Genomic DNA, 24896 nt, shown 5'->3' on the forward strand with positions numbered 1-24896 from the left:
TGTATAGGCATCCCTTGGGCATCTTATTAAATAGCAGATTCTAGTTTGGTGGGTGGGGGGTGGGATTGAAGACTCTGCATTGCTAACAACTCCCAGGCAATACCCATATTGCTGGTCCATGAACCACACTTTTGAGTAACACGACCAGATCTATGAGATCAGAAACTCCATGGGTGGGGCCAGCAATTGCTTTCCACGAGCCCTCCAGGTGTTCTGATGCATAGCCCAAATCTGAGAGTCATTCAGCTAAGATAAAGAAATCTCTGAGATTAGTGTATTACCTTCAGTCATTAAAATTTAAATAAAAGTTCCATCTCATTAGAATCTAAATAACCACACCTACTGCCGCCTTTCCATTAGGGTCTTAGTATTCCTGGAGACATAATTTTTCTTAAAGATTTTATTTATTTGAGAGAGAGGGAGAGTGCACAAGCAGGGGGAGGGGCAGAGGGAGAGGGAGAAGTAGAATCCCCACTGAGCAGAGAGCCTGATGCAGGGCTCGATCCCAGGACTGTGGGATCATGACCTGAGCCCAAAGCGCTCGCTTCACAGACTGAGCCCCCTGAGACGTGCTTTTTAACCAAAAGGGCCACAAAATAGCTCCTGACTCCAGTTCAGACTATGAAGCCTTTACTGGGGCCCTGCCAGCTAGGACACACTCCAGCTCAGGTTCTCCCTTTCTCCCAGGGAAGGCTGGTTTGAGACTTAACTTCATGCACTCTTGGTGTGAAGAGCTGGAGGAGCCAGAGTGGAGGCACAACCTGTGTAAGGAAGTTCTAATCAGGACGTTAGAGTGGGTGATGGCCACTCAAGGATGTGGCCCATGGCAGGGAGGGGACTGAGGACAGGTCCACCCTCCCGCTCCTGTCTGCATACCACTCTGATGGCTACCTTCTTATTTGACAGAAAAGACTTTCAGACTGGCCTCAAGGTGAGGTCCAAGAAGCCACCTGAGAATTAGTTTAAAAGGCCAGATTTGCGGGGCACCTGGGTGGCGCAGTTGTTAAGCGTCTGCCTTCGGCTCAGGGTGTGATCCCGGCGTTCTGGGATCGAGCCTGCTTCTTCCTCTCCCACTCCCCCTGCTTGTGTTCCCTCTCTCGCTGGCTGTCTCTGTCAAAAAAAAAAATCTTAAAAAAAATAAAAAGTCCAGATTTGCTGCTTATTAGTTTTGTGACCATTTGTAGTTACCTCTAGGCCGGTTTCTCAACCATGAAATGGGACTAGCATGTATCTCACTGGCCCATTATTAGGAAACATACAGGAAGGTGGCAAAGGTCCCCAGCCTAGAGTAGATGCTCAATAAAAGGCTGAATATGAAAATGCACTGGTTTTGGAAGAACTGGGGAATTTTTCAGGCCAGGTGACCTTGACCAAAACACTTAACTCTCCTCAGCCATTTTTTGTCTGTAGAACAGACCTGACTACTTTGCAGGGATGACGTGAGAACTGGGTAAGATGATTTATATGGAAGAGCTTTTCATCTTTTATAGTCTACCTGACCACTTCCTTGACTCTCACAAGACAGGCACCCAAGTGTTTTTGGACTGAACAGGGAGCAAGGAAATGAAAATTGAGAAAGGAAAAAGTAAGTATGGACGAGTCAGGTGTAGTCAGTTGGGGCCTGACTCCAGGCACAAGGCTAAGGTGGGAAAGCACGTGACCATCCATGTCTGGTGTAGCCCCGAAGGCTGGAGTGATGTGGGTTTTAAGAGCAACTGTGTCCATCAGACCACCTTCAGCTCAAGAACTGTTATCCTGTATTGCCAAGAACTCAGCTTGGTGATCTGTGTCTGTCCACGTGCATGTGCTTCATCTCCTCTCCCGGAATGAACAGGGTCCACGCCATTTTACAAGTATCTCCCACAGACACAGCAATCTTGATGTACTATATGGTAGCAGCAGAGCCTGGATCATTTGAAACTGACCCAAGGTGGTGCCCTCCTGATATCACTGTGGGTACAAAGAGCCATTTCTGGAGAAATACAGTCTGGCCTGTTTGAGGAACCCAGGCAAGTGGCTGCAGATTACTACCCTGGGGCGGGACCCAGCAACCCCAAACAGGTGGCAGGGCTGAAATGTGGAATGCCTTTCCAAGACCTTAGCTTTCCTCCTCCATAAACAGCATGATCAGGCTTCTCACAATTTTTAGTTTGAGGGGAACAGAGGTGTGTCAGATGGGCTTCGAGTTCAATCCTAGATGGGTTTACTGGTATGACCTTGGGAACATTATTTATCCAGAGTCTTCTTGGGTGAATAATAATCAAGTATGTGAAAATGCCCAGCACGAAGCCCATATATAGTAACTTGGTTCCCCCCCCAAGCCCCAGTGCATGGCTTGAGAGAAATAACACCAGCAATCGGGTAACAATGAGACATATACAGCTTTATTTAATAATCTGTAAAAAGTTGTACTCTGGCAGAGTGATGCATTCCCTATCTCAGCAGAAAGCGAACTCTATGTCTGAAAAGCCCCTTCCTAAGATTCGGAACTGCCTAACCCTGAGCTTACATCTGATGCCCTCAAGAGCTGGACCCTTGCTGTGCGGCAGCTGGTTTCATCCTCCTCCCAGCAATACTCTGGCTGGCTGCGGCCCCTCACACAGCAGTCCACTGAGCACAACTGTACCTGCACAGGCTGCCCTTATAGCCGGGCCCCTTTCCTCTCTTCTTTAAGAATTATCTGTCAAGAATCCTTCTGAGAAATGGGTTCTGTACCAATTTAACTTCACTTCCACTAAGTCAGCTGAAGTCAAGGCTATGCCTGTGACGCCTGATATTCAGTTGAGGGCTGTGCCTCTTCGCCAGCTGCTTCCTCGCCATCTACACAATTTCAGGCCATACCTCTCCTTTTACAGAGGACTGAGGAGTGGAGAAACACTCTTCATCACAGACCCAGGAGGCACTTCTTGTGGCTATCTGGTAAGTGGTATCAGACACTGCAGCAACCGCAGCTCTGCTCCGGCAGACCAGAGGCCTGGCATTTTGTCTGCCACCTTCCTGTGCAAGAGAGTGCAGTAATGATGCCACACTCACTTCTTAGGACAAACTCCATGTTGCATCAGAAACTCATCATTCATGGGCTTCTAAAAGAATATATCCCTCCCTTTTATTTACAGAATAACATATGTGAATGCAGTTGGACAGAAGGAGGTGGCTGGCCACCCTGCCTGCCTCTCTATGTAACAGGCTCCCTTCTATTGGTCACAATCAACAGTAAGCATGATCTTCCACATTCCTCAGAGCTGCTGAAGTCACTTTGCAAATCTTGTTGACCAATTCGGAACCAAAGGAGAATGCAGTGGCCTACCCAACCTAGAAACCTGTTCTGTATATTTCCCTTAAAAACACCATTGAAAATGAAAAAGAAAAAAGGTCCCCTTTGTTTTTTTGCAGAAGCTCTACAAGAAAGCATATCTAAAACCACAAAACTATGCACACACAAACACAGACACGCGTGCTCACACACATACATCAGGATCAAAGAATCTCGTCAGATACGTAGTTGGGAAAGCACGAGGAGAAGCTGGCAAGAGAAGATATGGAAATCTGATCAGCTAAAGATGCTGGAATGTTACAGTAATGGCAAGGAAGTGGTTCTTGGTACATACAAAAAGGAGGGCGGGCAGGCAGAGAATGATAAATCCAGGATACCAGAGAGTGTCAGTGGCCATGCAGGAGTTAAAGATAGATGCCAGTTTGCTGGATGAAATGTTATATTATGGAGTGGTTGTTTGAAGGAGGGTGGACTTGCATGGTCCAGGGGAGGAGTATCTGCTTAGCAGGACACCTCCATGGTCTGGTGTCTGTCCACAACATCAGGGGATTCAGAGGATTCTTGAGTTCCATCTGACTGATTGCTGGTGACAGATCGGCTGAAGGCACTTTCTCCAGAGCCGATGCTACTCGAGGTTGAGTGGGTTCGTGATCGGGCGAGCCGGGTCATGCTGGCAGATGGTACTGTAAGAAAGAACCAAGGGGACTAGAAGATGGTACCCTGGCTAAACTTAGCTAATCTAGAAACTTCACCAAAGGCTTTTTCAGCTTTCCCAACCCATTTAAGGTGAGACCCAGGACAAGACATAGCCATCTCCATTCTGCATTATTTGCTTAAGTGAATGGCTATATGCAAGGCTGCTTTAATCCTTTGGATCTGGTTGGAATCTCGGCTGATTCTAGTCCACAGAAGAACGCAGGGAAACCTAAGTCCAGAGTATAGCCTCTTAGCTATGCCCACGCCATTCAAACAGTGATTAGGAAAGAGGCTTTGGGAACCCAAATAGGTAACCAAACCCTGCAGTGCATGCAAGACTAAACCAAAAGAAAGACAAACCACACAAGTATGAAGGTGCTTCACAAACACAGTGCAAGCCCGATACAACAAGACTACCATCCGTGTCCACAGGCTACCCTTGCTACCTGGGGAGGAGACATGTATGAACGTGTGGGTGTAGGGGAGGCAGGTGGGACTGGCACTGACCTCTATGCAGGCAGCAAGGTACAGAATGCCTGCGAGGGAAGGGCTCCAGAAGTGGGTGTTTCACTCAGACTACTGTTCTACTGCTGCTCTGATCCTAAGATCCTTCCAGCTTGGCCAGACATGGCCTTACCTGGCATAACCTGCCTGCATATCTTCCTGAGGCAATGGCCACTCCCCCAGCTGTCATTTCAATGCTGGGGTCAAAAGATGCCATCCCTGCTGAGTTTTCCAGGCAAAGGCTCTGGCACTCCTATTTAGAATCAAGGCTGTTCTTCAATTCCTGTGTCTGGGGTTCATGTAAGGATGAGTAGGAGACAGTAGAAGAGGGGTCCGGCCTACAAAGTTTTAGCTACTGCTGTGACCCTGGATTTGGATGATAAGAGGAAGCCTGGCTATTACAACCCGCTCCTTTCTTCCTTGGGGAACCAGAGCTGGACCTGCAGGCTAACCCTCTTAGGGCACAATGAGCCACGTTCTATCGGGCTCTCACTGCACAGGAAAACCGCGGACATGCTGCAGGCAGCCAGTGCAGCCAGGAGAGCATGGCTGGGAGGCAGGGGCGGGGCCAGCACAGAGGAAGGTACCTGACTCGGTGTTCAGGTGACTGAGCTGCACATACGGGACTGGAAGCAGGATGGACACAGGAAAAGGCAGGTTAGTGATCCAAGAGTGCCAAGTGGCAACCTCGGCTGCCTAGTAAACACTGACAGAATACTCTAAGCTAGGGATGAAGTTTTATTTTAAGCTCTCAGAGAAGAGTTGAGGCTGACTGATGTTTTATTTGCATCTCAGATGTTACTTCTCTCAACTAGTCAAGGGGAACTGTTTTCCCCTTCCCTATAAACAGCTGTCTGTTCTGGATCAGAAATGGGCTGGAAGATCAGCTGTTTCCTAGGAAAGGGATGAGAACTGGCTAGGAGAGGGACTTCTCCTCCCAGCGAGCCAGAGAGATGTGGGTGTGGGCTCGGCTGGTAGTGGCTCACAGACGGGGATGACACAGCCACTCTGGACGAGACATACACAGTCTGCCTGCCAGGCACAGGACTGTACCCAGGGGTCAGCTGCGCCCACGCAGCTGTTCAATGGCCATTTTCCACACTTACACCAAAGACAGGGAAAAAAATAATCACCCTACTGGGTAAAGAGCTCTGTACCTGGGTTGAAGATTTTTTTTCTTCTTAAAAATTCCAAGAAAGAAGCAAGTGTGGATAGTCTGTGACAAATGAGAAAGCTCAGGGGTCTACAATACAAGAGACCAGGACAGTGGCACACGATATGGACACATCCTTGGACTCGCTGTAAACTACTGTGCAAGTTCATTTCCGGTGGCGGGGCAGATGTAACTGAGGACACTACCCTTTTCTTCTGAAGTCTCCATTGTGTTTCTCTAGGCCAGGAGTCATTACCAGCTGACTTCAAATGCAAATCGTAATTTCAGATTCACAAGCTTAAGAAAGCCTAAGCCTCAGTGGTTGAAAACATGGGCTCTGGAGTCAGACCGCTAAGGTTCTGCAGGTGAACTGTTACCCTGGGAAATGTGCTTAGCCTCTTTGAGCCTCAGTTTCTTTTTCTCTAAAATGGGACTAATAACAGAACTTACCTCTTAAGGTTATAAACACTGAATGCCTGGCACAAGGTAAGTGCTTAATATGTGTTAGCTCACCTTATATAATATGCACAGATGAATGCTCCATAAACATTTGGTTTGTACTTCAGGCTGGCTAGCACAGAGGTTATGCCCTGAGAAATGGGGGCCCCCCAGATATCAAAATGACCCTATTATCATTAAATTTTTGCTAGAAAGAAAGTTTTATACTACTCACTGTAGCCCATTCCCTGCAAAAAGTACTTGAAGGCCTCGGTGAGCTTTCCAGGCTAGGAGACAAAATAAGAAGGTATTAATCTTTGCACAGGCAGAGAGGCAGAATCAAATGAGTGCCTTAAAAAAAGAAAACAACAACAACAAAGCCCCTCCTTACCTGTACTACTTGGGGCAGTCCACCACAGTCTGCCATCTAAAAGAGGAAAAATATGTAAGTCAGCTGGTACTTATACTTACGGGACATGCTCTGAAAATCCATGAGTCCTTTCAAACAGGACAGGATTGAATTTTAGGTTCTTTAACTTAATGTTTAGCTGCAACCAAGTGTACACGTCCTCAATGCACTCTTATACAAAGACTTACATCCTAGCAATGACCTTGGATATAAATCTGAAAAGATTATTTAATACTTATTAATCAGTAAGATGTAGAGCCTGGCCTTCAGGCCCAGGTTGGGAATTTTCCATTCGGGGTGACAGTGAAGTTAACCACCGTCTTCAACTACGGTTCTGCCTCCATCTGAAGAATGTTACTTTCAGAGTCCTCAAACAGCATGACCCTTACTTTTCAGGGTACCATGCTTCCTAAATTCCCTCTCAGCTCAATATTATCTTCATTCTATAACTAAGGGGATTTCTCCAATGAGATGATGATGTTGAATTTGGCCAACTCACTTGATCAGCCACTTTCCTCTCAAAGCTGGATTTGGTGAGGCTGTCTCTCACTTCATAAATATTTACAGCTGGTTATTCTCACGTGTGTAAGGATTTCTAGAGTAGGGTTTTGTTAGTACACATTGGAATTACCCAGAAGACTCATTAAAACTCAGATTCTTGGGTTTCTGCTCTAGAGATACTGATTTAATAGATCTGGGGTAGGGCTTGAGAACTTGCATTTCTTTATTTTCTTTTTTTTTTTTTTTTTTAAGAGAGAGCGTAGGGGGGCCGGGGGGTAGGGGCAGAGGGAGAGAAAGAATCTTAAACAGACTCCACACCCAGGGCAGGGCTCGATATCATGACCCTGAGATCACCACCTGAGCCAAAATCAAGAATCGGATGCTTAAATGACTGAGCCATCCAGGCGCTCCAAGCACTTGCATTTCTTTTTTTTTTTTTTTTTTTTTTTTTTGACAGAGACAGCCAGTGAGAGAGAACACAAGCAGGGGGAGTGGGAGAGGAAGAAGCAGGCTCCCAGCGGGGGAGCCTGATGTGGGGCTTGATCCCATAACGCCGGGATCACGCCCTGAGCCGAAGGCAGAGGCTTAACGACTGCGCCACTCAGGCGCCCCAGCACTTGCATTTCTAACAAGCTCCCAGGTGAAGCAGATTCTGTCAATCTGCAGAAAACACTGTTTCTACGGCATGATAGCCAAACACGGGCCCACCCTTCCTTCCAGCTATTATGTGTTCTGTAGTCAGTATCCTATTCAGGCTGACTGGAACTGAAGAAAAAAAAGAGATAGAGGGGCACCTGGTGGCTCAGTCAGTTGAACATCCAACTTTTGGTTTCGGCTCAGGTCATGATCTCAGGGCTGTGAGATTGAGCCCTGCCCTGAATGTGGAGTCTGCTTAGGATTCTCATTCTCCCTCTCCCTCACCCTCTTCCCCTCCCCTGCTCACACTCTCTCTCAAAAAAATAAACCATCGTTTCTGTTCACTAGCATGAAAACTTTCTTTGAGGTGGAGACTGTTATTTAGCAGATGGGAATGCCACAGAAGGCACAGGAATTTGAGGTTAATGGGACAGTCCCTTAAAATTCTACGAATAATACCAGGAACAAACATTTACCCTGATTAAATATACACCTAACTGGTAGAGGCTGTATTTTAATGAAGTTCAAGAGTCAAATCTGACATAAAACGACACACGCAGAAAGAGAATATTAGGCGGGACTATTTCCAAGGCTGACGCCTGTCAAGTAGTTGTAGAGTCAGTTGTTACGCTGTTGCGGTGGGCAGTTCTGCCCGGAAATAAACTACATCTACAGCTATTACAGAGCTCAGTTTTCGTACTTTCAAAACACCGATTCAAACCTGTACTGAAAAACTATTCGAACCCATATACTTTTAAAATAACACCCCTATTTTGGACCAGTTCATCAACCACCTGGACCTCAGAACATTTTGCGTTCTGTCGCCTCAGAGCATTAACCTCAGGTTCTATTTCCAGGAACTATGGCCTGCTTCTGGTGACAGCACTTCCCTTTCAAGCCACTTCAAAGAGAAAGGGAAGAAAGCACAGGTCTTTCAGGCCGAGAAAGTAGCAGTAAGCAACGTAAGATCAGCACTTAAATACAGTAATCCATATTCAAATCAGGGTGTCAGGCCCCTGAACATTTTACTATAGGCTGCAGAAAAAACAAGGTTGACACTCTTGCCTGGGGTAAAATGAAAAGGGAGAGAAACCTGACACTAGCTAGAAATTCAGTACAACAGTTGCTCTCTATTTGCCCTAAGAGGAAGAAAATGTACCCACCCTCATCATTAGAATGTTACTGGAAGCTTCCTAAACAATACACTGGGACATGGCATGTAAATAATTTCGATTCATCCTAATTCTCACAAAATTAAATAATGCTTACGAAGTTTTTAATGACATGGGAAGATGTTCATGTCAAAAAGTTGAGGAGGAACACCTGGGTGGCTCAATTAAACGTCTGCCTTCATCTCAGGTCACGATCCCAGCGTCCTGGGATCAAGTTCTGTGTTGGGCTCCCTACTCAGCGGGGAGCCTGCTTCTCCCTCTGCCTGCCACTCCTCCTGCTTGTTCTCTCTTTCTCTCTCTCTCTCTCTCTTGTTCTGACAAATAAAATCGTTAAAAAAAAAAAAAAAACCCACAAAAAACCAGACACAGGGCTGTAAATATCCTGACCTTAATGATGTATAAAGTGTACAGGAAAAAGACCCCAATTATTTTTTCCTTTAGGAGAGTTAGCACAGGGGTTGCGGGGGAGAGGGGCAGAGGGAGAGAGAGAATCTTAAGCAGGCTCCATGCTCAGCACAGAGCCCAAAGTGGGACTCGAATCTCAGGACCCCTGAGATCATGACCTGAGCCGAAATCAAGAGTTGGATGCTTAACTGACTGAGCCACCCAGGCACCCCAAGACATCAATATTTTTACCAGAGGGGAACTTTGGGTGGTATGATTATGGGTAATTTTTATTGATTTCATTATTTACTCTTCTTTATTTTCCAATTTTCTACAGTGAGAATATATTCAGGAAAAAGAAAAAAGAGAGAGAGAGAGAATCAGAGAGAGAGAAAAGCTTTCCCTCTTTCTGGGCAACTATTCCAGAAATAGAGTAATTCGAGCCATGTATAGTTTACTCACAAATTGACGGGCAATGAGGGAAGACAACACCTTACCTTTAGCAAAGTTGTATTTATAGGGTTCAGGCGAGAGTTGCATTCAACCTTAAAAAAAGAAAAAAAGAGAAAACAATTTTATGACCACTAGAAAAATAAGAAATAGTGCGGCATGAGAATGATCTTCCAAAATCAACAGCTCAGTTTCGAGATGGCTGAATCAGCCAAAGAAATTACCAAAATACAAAGTAAGAGATACATGATGTATTTGGTATCTATTTCCGAGTAACTAAAAGTCTAGCTAATTTCATTTTCTGAATCTGTTGCGAGTATTTAAAGAACTACATGTTGAATCTAATTTCTCCTACTGGCTACCTAACTTAGGGGCTAGTTACCTATTTTAAAATGTGAACTGGATCATGGCCCTCACCTGCTGGGGCTCTGATGGCTTCCCAGCACAAATGGCCCTGACCAAGCCCGATTCCCAACCCTCCTTACCCCCCCCTTCCCTGTACCCTGGGTTTGCCATTCTGCACACCCTCTTTTCTGACTCAGGTCTTTCACTATTCCACCTAAATACTGACTACTCTGTTTTTTTCTCTCACAGCAGTTATCAGAATTAGGAATTACAACCTATGTGATTATACTCGTTTGGTGTCCTATACTCTTATATCCACGAAGGCGGGGACCTCAAAGAAAAGCTTTTAGGGAGATAATCTCTAGGTTTAGCAATGTTTTATGGCTAATTTAATCAATAAAATCTCTCCTTTTACACATGCTTGCCAAGCATACACATACAAAACACTGCTAAGAGTCTGGAATCCACTAATGTGAAAACATATAATACAAGGCTGAATGGTATCACTTCAAAATTTCACAACTGAGCTGAGTACAGAAGGATGAGTAGGATTTCAAGAGACAGTAAAAAGAAGGGATGGGTGTTTGAAGGCTTCCAGAGTCAGGGGGAAAGCATAAGCAAAGAACCAGGAGGCGTGAAGTGGAGGGACAGGGCATGTGTGGGATTACAGAGGTGTGGTGTGAAGATGCACTGGAAGGCAAGTCTGGGGGGCAGACTGGAGCTGACCATGGAAGGGAAGGAGCCATGGAAGGTTTCTGAGGTAAAAGGATTTGTTTTAGTAAAGTAACCAGCTGTGGCCTGTATGACAGACTACGGAAGCACTGAGCTAGTTAGGGAGTTATTAAAATTACCTACGCAAGAACCAGTAATCCAGCTGAACTCTGGGGATTGCTGATGGGCAGGTATATAAAACTCTTCTATAATCAGGGGATGATCTAAAAACCAGGATCACCAAACCAGATTTTGCTCTACACAAATGACAATGCAGGCAGTGATAAGCAAATGTACCAGTTTACTACAGAATATCATTAATGTACCAGTTGACTACAGAATATCCTTAACCCTAAACTGCAGAATTTAAAAACTGGATCCCTAACTCCCAAGCACAGTGCTTAGAACATAGTAGACATGCAGTAACTATTTTCTGGAAGAATGAGCTCCCACATCTGGATGTAATATAATAAATCATGCTTTCCTTGGTTTACCACTTTGTAATTTCTTTAACTCTGTAAGAAGTCTCCATATCTGCTAAGACGAACGCAATGGTAGTTTTTTTGACATGTCTACTCTCTCCCTAGCTCCCCATATGCAGAGACTCCATCTTATTCATTTTTGGATTCCCCATAGCATCGAGCAAATAGGGAGAAGCTCAAAAAATGAGGCTATTTGAATAAGTGAGCAAGAACAGTTAGCAAAAATGACCAAAACTTGAGGAGCTCCTTCCTGCTCTTACGTGCATGGATAGTCCTCTAATCCCTACCAATTTGTGGGATAAAATGTTAGCTCTCACATGCTAGACTCTGTCTAGAAGAGCATCTACTTTGTGATACAGACAGGGCTCCTGAGGTTCTTACGTATAAATGCTGAAGATGAGGAAATCAGAAAACAAGACCTTATCTGTATTGGCCAAACTATCTAGTCATGAAGAAGAATTGGCAATGTTGCCTTAAGTCCATGCAAGTTTAATATAATAAAAAAACATTAAAAAAAAGTATTTTCTAAAAACAACACTGTTTTCCTTTTTCAGGTCACATATTTATGAAGAAAAAAAAATTTTTAAAGTAATATCTATATCCAATGTGGGGCTCAAACTCATGACCCCGAGATCAAGGGTCACACGCTCTACCAACTAAGCCAGTCAGGCGCCCCTGAAGAAATGTTTTTGATAGATATTTTTGTAGCATGTATTCCCACCTTTTTAGCCAGGACAGACTGACCTTTATAAAACTCCTTCATGATGAATTGGGATCATCACTATAACTATCACCTTCGGGGATTTTTTTTTTTTTTAACTCGAGGGTCATTTAACTCTGTGCTAAAACCACGCCATGTATTTTATACCAGACAGGGAATGTTTCTCAGGATGACTCAGGGAGGTACGAACATATCATCACATCTACCTCACCCTACACTTACCCTGCCCCATAAGCCTTCTCATCTATGTCTACACACCTGATTAGCTACTGGATTCCCTTTCCCAAAAGCTTTACTCCCTAATGTTTTTTTCTCTCACAGCAGTTATCAGAATTAGGAATTACAACCTATGTGATTATACTCGTTTGGTGTCCTATACTCTTATACCCACGAAGGCGGGGACCTCAAAGAAAAGCTTCTGAACAGGGCAGAAGTGAAGGCTGCCAAAGAAAACCAGGTAATCTCACACAGATACTTATTTATATCACATATATTGTGGGGAAAAACAAGTAAATGCTAATAGATACATGAAAAACTGTCAACTTCATTTGTAACCAAAAAAATGCACATTGAACAGTGGGACACCATTTTCAACCCACTAAATTATTAATAAAATTTAAAAATCCAGTGCTGGACAAGATGCTGTGAAATAGGCGCTCTCATACATTGCTGATGCTAACACACTGCTATGTCCTTTCTGGAAAGGAATTTGGCAAATGTTATCAAAAATTTTGCAAAAATTTATGCTTTTTGACACATTTAATTCCATTTCTAGAAATCTATCCCAGGGAAATGATCAAAAATTCAATACGGATGTTCAAGAGCAACATTATTAATGGTCCAAAATCTGGTATCATCAACTGGAGAATGAGCTTAAACAAAGGTGCATTTACAAGACTAAATATTATACAGATGTACCGACTTTATAATATGGAAAAAGGCTATCAAAAAAGCTATTAGTAATCAGGTTCCCAAATCTTTTATGTTTAGTATCACCCAAGGTATGTTAGAGGAAAACATAACAGTTTACCTTTGGGTAAACATAACATTGGGTAATGGGATTGTGATGTTTCCTCCTGTCCTTCTATTTTTAAATTTTTCATATTTTCTACAATGAGCATGTATTATTTTTACCATTTATACTTGAGGAGGAGGCAGAGGAAAGCATACAGGCTCTCAGCAACCTTTCCAGTCTCATACAGTTCCAGATGTACGGTGGCGGCAGAAGGCCGGAGGGCTGTCAGAAATCTGACAGTAAGCAAATGGTGTTTAATTATACTACTTGCCACAAAGTGAACACCACATAAAGCAATCAAAGGTAATACTGATCCTTCTGATGAAATCTAGTGGATGATGAGGAACTCATTTTCCAAACTGGGTAATAAGGAGCAAACACGGATACATGTAATCAGAAATAACAAAGACGACCATTTACAACTGTTTCTAGAGTGCCAGCAGTGTGCTGTATACATTTTATTGCATTTAATCTCATTTATCTTCACAACATCAGGACATACTTACCACCGCCTCAACTGCAGGTGAACTGTCCCCTACCACCAGTAGAGTAGAGCACCTGGGGAAAGGCAAAGTAAGAGGTGACACTCTGCAAACAGCACCTATATTCCACTGAACACTGAATTAGTGTATGAAAGGCAAAGATATTTAGCAACTTACTAGGGAAACTGAGGGACTTACTTTAATGTCTTCGATTTGTTATCATTTTGGCCCAGCATGGGTCTTTCAATCTCTAGGTCTCTGCGTCTAGAAAAACAAGGGAAGCAACACCCTTCTCAGGTAAAATCATGGCAACTCAAGATTATTTCCTGGTCGTGAAAATGAAAATGTATCGAGGAATTTGAAACTATCTTTCCTTCACACCTAATGAGGGAAGGGGCCCTTGTGCACTTTGTTCACGAGCAGCCATTTTAGTAGCATCCTGAGGGGTACAGAGCAGGAACGAGGTTCCTGGCTCAACCCTGAGGGGCACTATGTGATGCCAGAAGTTTAGAAGCAACTTCAAAACTCAATAGCAATGCTATTGAAATCTTCAAGTTGTAGCGTTTAATTTTCCAACTAGTTTATAGGAATAAATTCCTTAAGAGAAGGGGAACTTTTTTGGGGAAAACTTTTTTTTTTAATTCTTTATTTATTTATTTGACAGAGAACGAGAGTGAGAGAGAACAAAAAGGAGGAGCGGTAGGCAGAGGGAGAGGGAGAAGCAGGCTCCCTGCTGAGCAGAGAGCCCCATGTGGGACTCGATCCCAGGACCCTGAGATCATGACCTGAGCCGAAGGCAGACGCTTAAGCCACTGAGCCACCCAGGTGCCCCACAGGAAAACTTTTAACTAACATAGTTTAGTGCAGTACTTAATAAACCTTTCTGATTTCGACTGAAAATAAGCAGGCTCTGTTACACAGAGAAAAGAGTTGGAGAGACCAGGTTCAAAATCTCTGGGTGAGTTTAGGTAAGTTACAGCTGACCCATTTTCTCAATCTTTTCCCATATACTCAGAAAGCTAGCAGGAGTGAGTGAGTATGTTTAACCTTGGAAAAGCTGGTCCCAAGATAAGAATCCAACTCTCTCAGTGACTGGGGGAGACATGACAGTAGGTTTTGGAATGTACACAAACAAAAGAGAATTTACTAGTGTCTATGTGTTACTTCTGCCCGATGACAAGATGTCAGGGAAGAGAAACTGAATCAAGGCCTAAGACTTCTATTCTTTGCCTCTTCTCCATGTATTTTTCTGTCCTGCCTCATATTATGTGTATGTTTTTGTGTGTGTACATAACTGAGGTACTTTATTTAATTTCAAAACATCTTAAAACTACAGATGGTATTTGAATGGGTCCAAAACAGCCTTCAGTTCAGTTTTTTTTTTTTTTTTAAAGTAATCTCTACACCCAACGTGGAGCTTGAACTCATGACCCCAAAATCAAGTCACACACTCTACCAACTCAGCCAGCCAGGTGCCCCCATTCATTTTTCTTGAAAGCTGTCTTCCTATCTGTCTGACAGCCCTTCCTCTTTTACTGTGGTGCAACAGCATGAAAGCAATCTCATGACACAGCACTGAAAGAAGTGGTTTATTTCCCCTTCCCCTCTCCCTCAAATGTCAATTATCCTTTTGGACCTAGTTTACATTCATTCATTCATTCATTCATTCATTCATTTTAAAGATTTTATTTATTCCTTTGACAGAGAGAGAGACAGCCAGCGAGAGAAGGAACACAAGCAGGGGGAGTGGGAGAGGAAGAAGCAGGCTCCCAGGGGAAGAGCCTGACGTGGGGCTCGATCCCAGAACACCAGGATCACGCCCTGAGCCAAAGGCAAATGCTTAACAACTGAGCCACCCAGGCGCCCCTCGTTTACATTTAACTGGAGGAATAGGAAACAACTGTACCCGTTATAAGAACCCAGGAAGAGCTGTAGGTTTTCTTGATTGATATCTTGGGCAATATGCAGCCTGTAGGTTTGAATCAGGTCCAAGTTGGCCTGCAACTCTTCCTAGAACAATTGAAAAGAGAAACAAGGTAAACATCTGAGCTACAGTACAAGTCTATGTTGTTTGGTTTGCATTCTCAATGCCCAAAGCCAAATCTCTCTGCACAAGATGGGAAATGGGGCAGAGCCTGGAGCCTACCCTTGTACTGGTAGGCTGAATGGCTCAAGTCTTTATCTGCAGTAGACTGGTTCAGTGCCATATTCTGTGTCAGGTGAGGGCACAAAGAATCTATTATGGCAAAAGCTGGTCACCAACTCCAGGCCAAATGTAAAAACTTGGGAGATTTGCTCTGAACTTCCTCCTTACCTGAAGCACCCAGAAACTGCACTGGACCCAGAAACTGCTGTGGAACTCAGAGAGGTCACCTAACCATTCAGAACCCTAGTTTCCTTATTTGTTTTGTGCATGTTCTGCTATTCCTCATAAAACATGAAGATAATAACCAGATACCTGACAAGGCTGTTTTATTTATTTTTAAAGTAGGCTCTACACCTAATGTGGGGCTTGAACTCATGAGCCTGAGATCAAGAGTCGCATGCTCTACCGACTGAAACAGCCAAGAGCCCCTGACAAGCTGTCTTAAAGATTAGATAAGAAAAGTTACATGAACCGTAAAGTGCAAAATAAATGGAAGTTGGGGCATCAGGCCGGCTCAGTCTGTAAAGCGAACAACTCTTGATCTCAGGGTCGTGAGTTCAATCCCCATGCTGGGTATAGAGACTACTTCAAAAAATTTTTTTAAAAAGGGAAGGTAACATCTTTCTTAGCCATAAATCTACATAATTAGCTGTATGGATATAATATAATCAGCATATCACTTATTTATTATTTATATAATCACTTCGTAATATCTATAGAAATATATTAATTCCATTTACATTTTATTAAGTCAATTTATCATTTGTTTAATCTTACTGCTATTACTATTAAAGGTATAAAATACGAGAGAAACAAATGGTTTATACAGTGAAGTGAGTCTCCCTCCCCCACCACCCATTGTCCAATGGTGTCTCTCTTGCTGGCCTTCTCAGGTCATCACAACAGTTGCCAGGTTCTTGTGTGCATAAACATGTATGTACATACGTGTACACATATACACAAGTGCACACACACCCAGCAAGCAGTTTTAAGCAGAAGGGAAAATGTCTGCTTTGGAGGAAAGAAGTGGATCAGGGATAGTAAGAGAGCCAGTTAATCCAGGGCAGTGTGTAAAGGGCGCCATCAAACTTCGTAGAGAAATATAGATAAGGAGAATATCTGTTTGCATTCTTACTACCATATAGGTAAAGTGAGCCAAGAATACAGTTGGAAACTGACCAAATGGATCAGAGTCTACCTGAAACTAAAGGGCACTACGATCACTCTGAGGAAATACAGTAAATGGTAAAGAAACGGTAATAAGAAAAGTAACACCAAATGAAGCACACAGCTATCAGAGACGAAATGTGTAGCCAGCTCCCTCTTCAAGGTCTGGAGAGGAGTCTGGGCAGCAAAGTTTGAGATAAAAGAGAGAAGAAATGATAAAACTGGCTTAAGTGCTAATGGAACTTCTTAGGCAAAGCTGTTATGTATAAATTGCCTCCCCACTCCCCACTTTTTTTTTTTTTTTTAAACCCAAATTGTGGTCTGCTAGACATACTGTTCTACACTCCGCTTCTCCCCTTAAAGTATCAGAGACCATTCCTTATCAGGACATATGGAGCTGCCTTGTTTATTTATACTTCTTGTTTCTCTACAACCTTCCTTAATGGCCATTCTTTTTAATTTTTGCAAATCTGATAGATGAAAAAGAGGGTGTCGCCATGGTTGTTTTTTCTTATTGGTGAAAATGAGATTATTCATGTTGCAAAACCTTAGCTGTTACCATTTCTAAGTATTAGAAGCAATATATACATTTGCTTGCTTAAATTTTATTTTTCTGAAAGTTTTTTTATTTATTTAAGTGATCTCTATATCCAAAGTGGGGCTCAAACTCATGACCCCAAAAATCAAGAGTTGCACACTTTGACTGAGCTAGCCAGGCACCCCAAGACTTTATTTTTTAAGAGTAGTTCTAAATTGACAGCAAAATGGAAAGGAAGGCTTTCTTTGTTTTTGAAAAAACGACTCCTTGTTCTTCCCCAAATCTAAAATTTTGAATTTTATTTCTCCTTCAAGGCCCAGCTGGGATACCTCCTCTACATAGAGGCCCTTTCCTGATCCCCAAATCAGAAGTAAACCTCTATGGCCTTTGAATTCCTCTAGGCCCCTCATGGTGTCTCTCCTGAGGCACCCTGGCATGGTAGAAAGAGGAAAGCTTCAGAGTTAGGCAAATATCTGGTTTCAAATCTCCTCCCTCAATATGTTATTAGCTGGAAACAAATTCATTCTTCATCTGTAAAGTGGGAATAATACAATTTCTATTAAGAGAGTATTAGATTGATTAATATACATAAAATGTTTCTCTGAAATTTGTAGGTGTTCAATGAAAGGTAGTTCTTATTACTTATCCCTTTTTATCTATGCTACAATAGTATTTCTGTATAGCGTATCTCCCTCCAGAGTGAACTCCCAGAGAATAAAGGTTGTATCTTCTATACTTCCACAGCACTTAGCATGGAATTTTGTAAACTTTGTGAACTGGTTTTTAAGGTCTACAGTCAAAACCAAGCATGCTATGTCTTTAGGAGAGTACCCACTCTACTCAGCACCTGTGAAAAGATCACAATCACAGTCTTTGAGACTTCCAATTAAAGATGCTGGATTAAAACACAACTTTACTCCTTCCAGAAAAATCTCAAAGGTAACAGCAAAAATTTTTCTTTGTAAGTCATAAACTCATAAGGACAAAGGCAACAGGAAAAGTAACAATAGCTATTATATCTTGAGAGTGGGAAAGCAGAAGAAAGACTATAATCGTTCATTTAGCAGATTTGGTATGCTCGGCTGGCAGTGGGGAGTGAAAGAAGTCCGTGAACATGTACCAAGTAGCCTGAAAAGGCTCAAGACTTTTAGGCACCAGTTTTCTCTGCAAGCAGAGAGTAAAGATGGGGCTAACAAAAGAAGGTTAGTTCGAAGTTCTGTTAAATAAAAATATAACATCAGGAAGACAAACAATCATATTACACAAAGCAAAAACAAACAATTGAAGGGAGAAATAGAAAATTCAACAATAATAGTTGTTAACTTTAATATCTCACTTTAATTTATGGATGAATAATGAGGCAGAAGATGACAAGGAAATAGAAGAATTGAACAACACTGTAAACCACCAGACCTGACAAGACACCCAGAGTACATTCCACTTAAGCAGCAGAATGAATACACATCCTTCTCATGTGTACATGGAACAGACAGGCCACACGTTAGGACCATATGGTAGGACATAAAATGAATCTCAATACATTCAAAATGGAATGAAATGTTAAGTATATCCTCTGATCACAATGGAACAAAATTAGAAATCAATAACAGAAGGAAATCTGGGAAATGGAACAAAATACTCCTAAATAACTAATGGGTTAAGGAATCACAAGGAAATCAGAAAATACTTTTGAGATAAATGAAACCGTCAGAACTATGGGCTGCAGCTAACGTGGTGTTGAGAGGGAAATTTATAGCTGTAAACGCCTATATGAAAAAAAGAAGAAATCTCAAATCCACAACTAGCCTTCCACCTTAAGAAACTAGAAAAAGAAGGGGCGCCTGGGTGGCTCAGTCAGTTAAGCACCTGACTCATGATCTCGGCATAGGTCTTCATATCAGGGTCGTGAGTCTGAGCCCCACGTTGGGCTCTGTGCTGGGTGTGGTGGAGCCTGCTTAAATAAAAGAAAGAAAGAAACTGGAAAAACAAGAGGAAACTTAAAGCAAGCAGAAGGAGGGCAATAACAACTATTAGAGTGCAAATAAATGAAATAGAGAATTTAAAAAGAACAGGAAAAAAAACCCCAATAAAACCAACAATTGGTTGGCCAGACTGCCAAAGAAAAAGAAATAAGATTCAAATTACTAAAAACAGGGAGGAAAGAGGAGACATTATTTTTAACCTTACAGAACTAAAAAGAATTATAAAGGAGTATTATGAATAATTTATGCCAACCAACTGGGTAATACCTGAGATGAAATGGACAAATTTCTAGAAAGACACAAATCACCTAAAGCATCTCAAGAAATAGTAAAATTTTAATAGATCTTTAATAAGTAAAGACATTAAATTAGTAACATAAAAAGTATTCACAAAGAAAAGCTTTGGCCCAGATGGTGTCACTATGAATTCTACCAAATATTTAAAGAAGAATCGACAGTGATCTTTCCCCAACTCTCACAAAAAATAAGATGATACTTATCTCATTCAGAATCTTATTATCCAATTCACTCTTCCTTCTGGAAAGAGGACTGGGGTTTCCTTTCCCACCCAAAAATTATCCATACCTGTCATTTCCTCTATAGACTTCAGTTTCCTTACCAGTAAAACATGGGAATGAACAAGATAATCTCTAAGGTTCTTTAAACATTGATATTTGTTTCTTTTGGTTCCATTTTTCTCTGAAATTTCTATTTCTGTGAAGCCTTTCCCAGATTTCATTACGGCTCTGAAGATGTTTGGTGAGGCACGTGATGTTGTCAAACATTAACAGATGGCAGGCTGCTGACAGAGAACAGGTGGTGGGGGAGGGGATTCTGTCTTCCCTCATCTCTTCAAATGCCAAGAGCCAAGTGGCACTGAATTAATGCCTCTCCCCTAAGACTGGCCTCTGCTGAGCCACATGCATCACACTCTGCCCTGGAAGTGGCACCCACGAGGATCAGGTGAATTCTAAGGTACCCCCTCTTTCCTGAGGTAAATAAGGTTTTGCTGCAAGCCAACAAACAAGCTGTCCTGGTTGGAATAGGCACTTACCTGACCAAAGTGATGAGCCAAAATAATGTCCACGACATTGGTTGTCAAGCCTGAGAGCTAAAAAGACAAAAGCTTGGTGTCAAGGGAGTTAAGCATACATATTTATCAAGCTGTCCACTTATGATTAGTGCACCTTACTGTACACATGCTATCCCTCAACAAACAAAAGCACATGTCAGTGTCACGCATTTTCATGAGATGGTGGTTTCAAGATATATGAGAACAAAAAACAAGTCAGAAAAAAATGGTCTCCCTTCCAGGGGAATAATATCACCTGCTTTGAAATAGGTGGCTAGAGGGGCGCCTGGGTGACTCAGTAGGTTAAGTGTCTGCCTTTGGCTCAGGTCATGATCTCACCCTCTCCCTCGGCCCCTCTCCCCATCGTGTTCCCTCTCTCAAATAAATGTTTTTAAAAATCTTTTCTTTTTTTTTCTTTTTTTTAAAAGATTTTATTTATTTATCTGGCAGAGCATAAGCAGGCGGAGCGGCAGGCAGAGAGGAAGGGAGAGAGAGAAGCAGGCTCCCCACCGAGCAAGGAGCCAGATGCCTTCCAATCCCAGGACCCTGGGATCATGACCTGAGCCAAAGGCAGACACTTAACTGACTGAGCCACCCAGGTGCCCCTAAAAAAAAAGAAAGAAACAGGTTGCTAGAAGAAATGCTGGTCATTCCTTCTTTGAAAACTTAAGACCTAGAACTCTTGGCTATTAGCTACTTCATTCCTGCCTATATTTATGCATTTACACTGGATACACGGCTAATACGGATTGACTTAAGAATACTCTCGAGCCACTCAAGAAACAAAAACAATTTTTTCTTTCCTCCAGTTTTTGCTATCTTCATTTCAAGGAGTGGGAGGAAACTGCTGTTTACAGAATGTTCTTGCGTTTTGAACATTTTCCTAATTTTTTCCATTTCAAAATGATGCATATCACAGTCTAATAAATGCAGCAATCTGTGCAAATCTGCAGACTGCTAGTCTATTTTCAGAAAAATTTCCAACTCAAATTATGTTGCTGATTCCCTGTAGCCTTCTTCCTCGGTTTTATGCTTAATTCCTACTGCTGACTTGGATGAGAGGTGAAGTGCTGAACTGGGAGTGCAGATGGAGAAGAGGAGATGAGGAGACAGACATGGATATGCGTAGAGCAGGATTACATGGTCCCAGAAAGATTAAGGAAGAAAGAAGCCCAGAAATCTTCAGACGGGTTACCAATGATCAAACTGCTATAAATTAAAGATAATTAGAATTAATAACCGTTCATGTTTAATACTCATAAGGTCATTCTCAAGTTTCATAACAATTTTATTAGGTTATTACACATAATTTGTTTTACATTATTGAGAGTGTTCAGGTAAATTCTAACACAACCACATAAGTGGACAGCAATTAGAACAAGTTTTAAGTAAGTCAGATTATAAGGAAGAATTTTCCACAGCATCTGGCAATAGCATCATTAATATATTTCACCCAAAGCTAGAGTATGCATATTTCTCTAGAACTTGAATGTGGGGAGAAATGGATAAATTTTTTAGAATCTAGTCTACTGGTAGGTAGAGCATTTTTTTTTTTAATTCTAGTGTACTTAACATACAGTGTGTTATATTTGTTTCAGATGCATAATATAGTAATTCAACAATTACATATATTACACAGTGCTCATCAAAGTAAGTATAATCTTAATCCTCTTCACCTATTTCACCCATCCCCCCACTCACCTCCCCTCTGGTAACCATCTGTTCTCCAGCTAAAGTCTGTTTTTTTGGTTTGTCTCTCTTTTTTTCTGCCTTTGTTCATTTGTTTTATTTCTTAAAATTCCAGTAGGTGGAATATTTTAATATTTTAAAGTAATTTAAAAGCTATACAGGCTTATCACAGAAAATCAGGAAAATATGGAATATGAAAAAGAAAATAAAAATCCTCTGTAATGCTACCAGCCAAAGATATAACTATTAGTAACAAATTCTTTTCTCTTTTTCCTTTTTTTTTTTTTAATATAGTGGGCAAGACCAGCATTTTCACTGATTTTTTAATGTAATTTCTATACCAAATGTGGGGCTTGAACTCACAACCCTGAAATGAAGAGGTGGATGCTCTACTTGATGCGGGAAGCAAAGGCAAAAGAAAAAATTACATTTCCTTACTGGCTATAGCCCATTGACAAGTCCTTGAAACAGGCAGAGTGGCCTTCCTCTGGGAGCTCAGGTGCCTCCATGTTGACACTTTGCTAAGGGCAAAAGGCAAACTTAGCTGACCATTATCCAGGCACCCCAGGCTCCTGTAAGTCTTCTTCAACATATAAAAACTCCTTTGGAGGAGCACCTGGTGTGGCTCAGTCGGTTAAGTGACTGACTCTTGGTTTCAGCTCAGGTCATAATCTCAGGGTTGTGAGATCAAGACCCATGTTGGGCCCTGCGCGGGGTGTGGAGCCGGCTTGAGATTCTCTCTTGCCCTCTCCTTCTGCCCCTCCCCACTTAAAAAAAATTCCTTGGGAAACTTCCTTTATCTCTACCCCTCAAGATACATGTTAGCAATCATCCTCCAAGCATATGGCCCGCTGATAAACATCTGAAGGGTCTCATGACCAGGTTTTTACTAGACAGTAATGGATGACGTTTTCCTAACAACAGCTAGCTATATACTTAAAAGTATAAAGTCAATAGCTCCTCATAATCCCGATATAGCTCTTTGCGCCCCTGGGTCCTGTCCCCGTGCTTTAATAAAACCAGCTCAAGAATTCTTTCTTGGCCATTCACTCTTGGACCCCACATCAAATCACATCAGGAAATACTAGACAGGTATTAGATTCTTAAAAAATTATTATCCTTCTATTTAAAGCTTTTAAGTATCACTATTTATCCTTCAGGTACGTTCCTAGATACTGAATTACTGGATCTCATGGTTGAATATCTGTAAAGCTTTGATACATATGACAAGCTGGGAGTGGTATTTTGGAGGCTATATCCAGTGGTGTATTAGAATAAACATTTATGGCAACTTAAAAATACTTAAAAATAGGTATTTGTTTAAAAATGAGATTATTATTACATTAGCATCTTTTAGCAGGTAATGAAAGCTTGGGTTATTTTTTCTCTGGAAAACTTTATAACATTGCTGCTTTAATCTCAACCTCATAGTTTCGGATTAAAAGTTTCAGATTACAATAATTTACAAATAATATTTGTACTGAATAAAGAAAAATGTTTCAAAAGTAATTCCTTTTCTAATCTAAAACAGTGAATGACTTTTTTAGCACAGGTCAGTTCAAAGCAAAAGTTATACGATACTATGCTTTTACTCTTATTTCCTCTTTTCACTCTGGTTGTTGCTGGGATTGTTTATATTTGTAAAGTCATTACAACGAGGGAGCAAAAGGCAAATTGAAGGCTAGCACTCTTCCCTCCACCCTGCCAGAGGTGGGATATGTGTGACATTCCTCAACGAACTCATGGCTGCTTTAATGTTAATGTTTTGCTAGAGACTAAAAACCACCTTATCTTGACAATAGCCAGACCTCCAGGATCCTATAACTCTTCCTTAACGTGCAAAACTCCCTTTAGAGACTTAGGTTCTCTCTACCATCCCCAGCCCCCAAACTTAAAAGTATATAATCAATAGCTCCTCACAATCCCAGTGTAGCTCTTTCTGCCCATGGGCCCTGTCTCCATGCTATAATAAAAACACCCTTTCACACCGTAAACGTCTCAAGAATTCTTTCCTGACCTTTGGGCACGACAATCCCACATCGTATTTTGGTGGCCTATACTGGGATTCTGCATCTTCCTTCATCTGGACTTCAGCTTCAGTACAAACTTGGTGAGTTATTCTCTCTTCTCTTCTTACTTTCATTCAGAGGGTATTCAAGGAGTATGGTCTTATTGAAACACTTTCACGTCCATTGCTCAGGCTGCGTTCCTCTAGCCCTCAGCTACTCCACGGGGAGGAACAGAAGCCTGTCTTTTGGCTGGAAGCTAGTACCCTGGCCAGAATGGTAATAAGACCCAGAAACCTGATGCCCTCTCTTTATTCCTATTCTTATACAATGCTGTCTTTCTTGGACACGGGACAGCCACCTAAGTCACTAGTACGACTGCCAATCTTAAGACTCCCATGTAAGGCTTCCTCCTCATTGGTCTAATGTGACATCTCTGGTCTAGCCATTTCTGGCCACAAGACCTCCACCCAGAGCCAGCTGAAACCAATACTTGATTGAATTAAAACCCAATCAGGGACCATTTCCTAGGGAAGTCGGCTGTAAAGACTACATGTGTTGGAATGTGGTTTAGACCATGACAGGTTTCTATCTTTACCATTCTTCATCGATGTCCCCTACTAACCACTTAAATTACAAAATTGGGTAACTTTTCCTTGGAAAACTTTTTGAGTGTTTTCCATGTGTTTAAAATGGCAGGTTCTTCACGGCATGGCAGGGCATGGTATTTTGGTCCATTCACTGGCACCCATTTGTAGCTTAAGAAGCAATGGGTGAAGCGAGGAGACGCCAGCAATCCCTCCTACAGGGCCTTTATGGCAGGGCAGGGTGGTGATCATGGCCATCATAGCAATTTTATTCAAGGGATACCTCTGGCTGCTTTGACACCAGGAACCTCTGACATATACTGTGTGGGACGCCAC

At 42.1% G+C, this 24896-nt stretch overlaps 1 protein-coding gene across 4 annotated transcripts in view; it reads right to left on the bottom strand.

Moving 5' to 3' along the window:
- Positions 1-2362: 2362 nt before the first annotated feature.
- Positions 2363-24896, bottom strand: part of NDRG3 (NDRG family member 3) — a 72362-nt gene continuing 49828 nt past the window's right edge. For 2 of the 4 annotated variants that reach the window (XM_040638278.1, XM_040638277.1), the window contains 9 exons: positions 20261-20317; positions 15280-15383; positions 13572-13637; positions 13398-13449; positions 9665-9712; positions 6457-6492; positions 6301-6352; positions 5062-5100; positions 2363-3957 (listed from right to left, as the gene is read on the bottom strand). In XM_040638278.1, coding sequence (XP_040494212.1) covers positions 3776-3957; positions 5062-5100; positions 6301-6352; positions 6457-6492; positions 9665-9712; positions 13398-13449; positions 13572-13637; positions 15280-15383; positions 20261-20317 — 636 coding nt within the window. In that variant the 3' untranslated portion in view covers positions 2363-3775. The remainder of the gene's footprint in view (positions 3958-5061; positions 5101-6300; positions 6353-6456; positions 6493-9664; positions 9713-13397; positions 13450-13571; positions 13638-15279; positions 15384-20260; positions 20318-24896) is intronic. The other 2 variants (XM_040638279.1, XM_008698131.1) reach the window with 1 other exon arrangement.

Source organism: Ursus maritimus, unplaced genomic scaffold (genome assembly GCF_017311325.1).
Source record: "Ursus maritimus isolate PB19 unplaced genomic scaffold, ASM1731132v1 scaffold_22, whole genome shotgun sequence".
Lineage (NCBI taxonomy): Eukaryota > Metazoa > Chordata > Mammalia > Carnivora > Ursidae > Ursus > Ursus maritimus.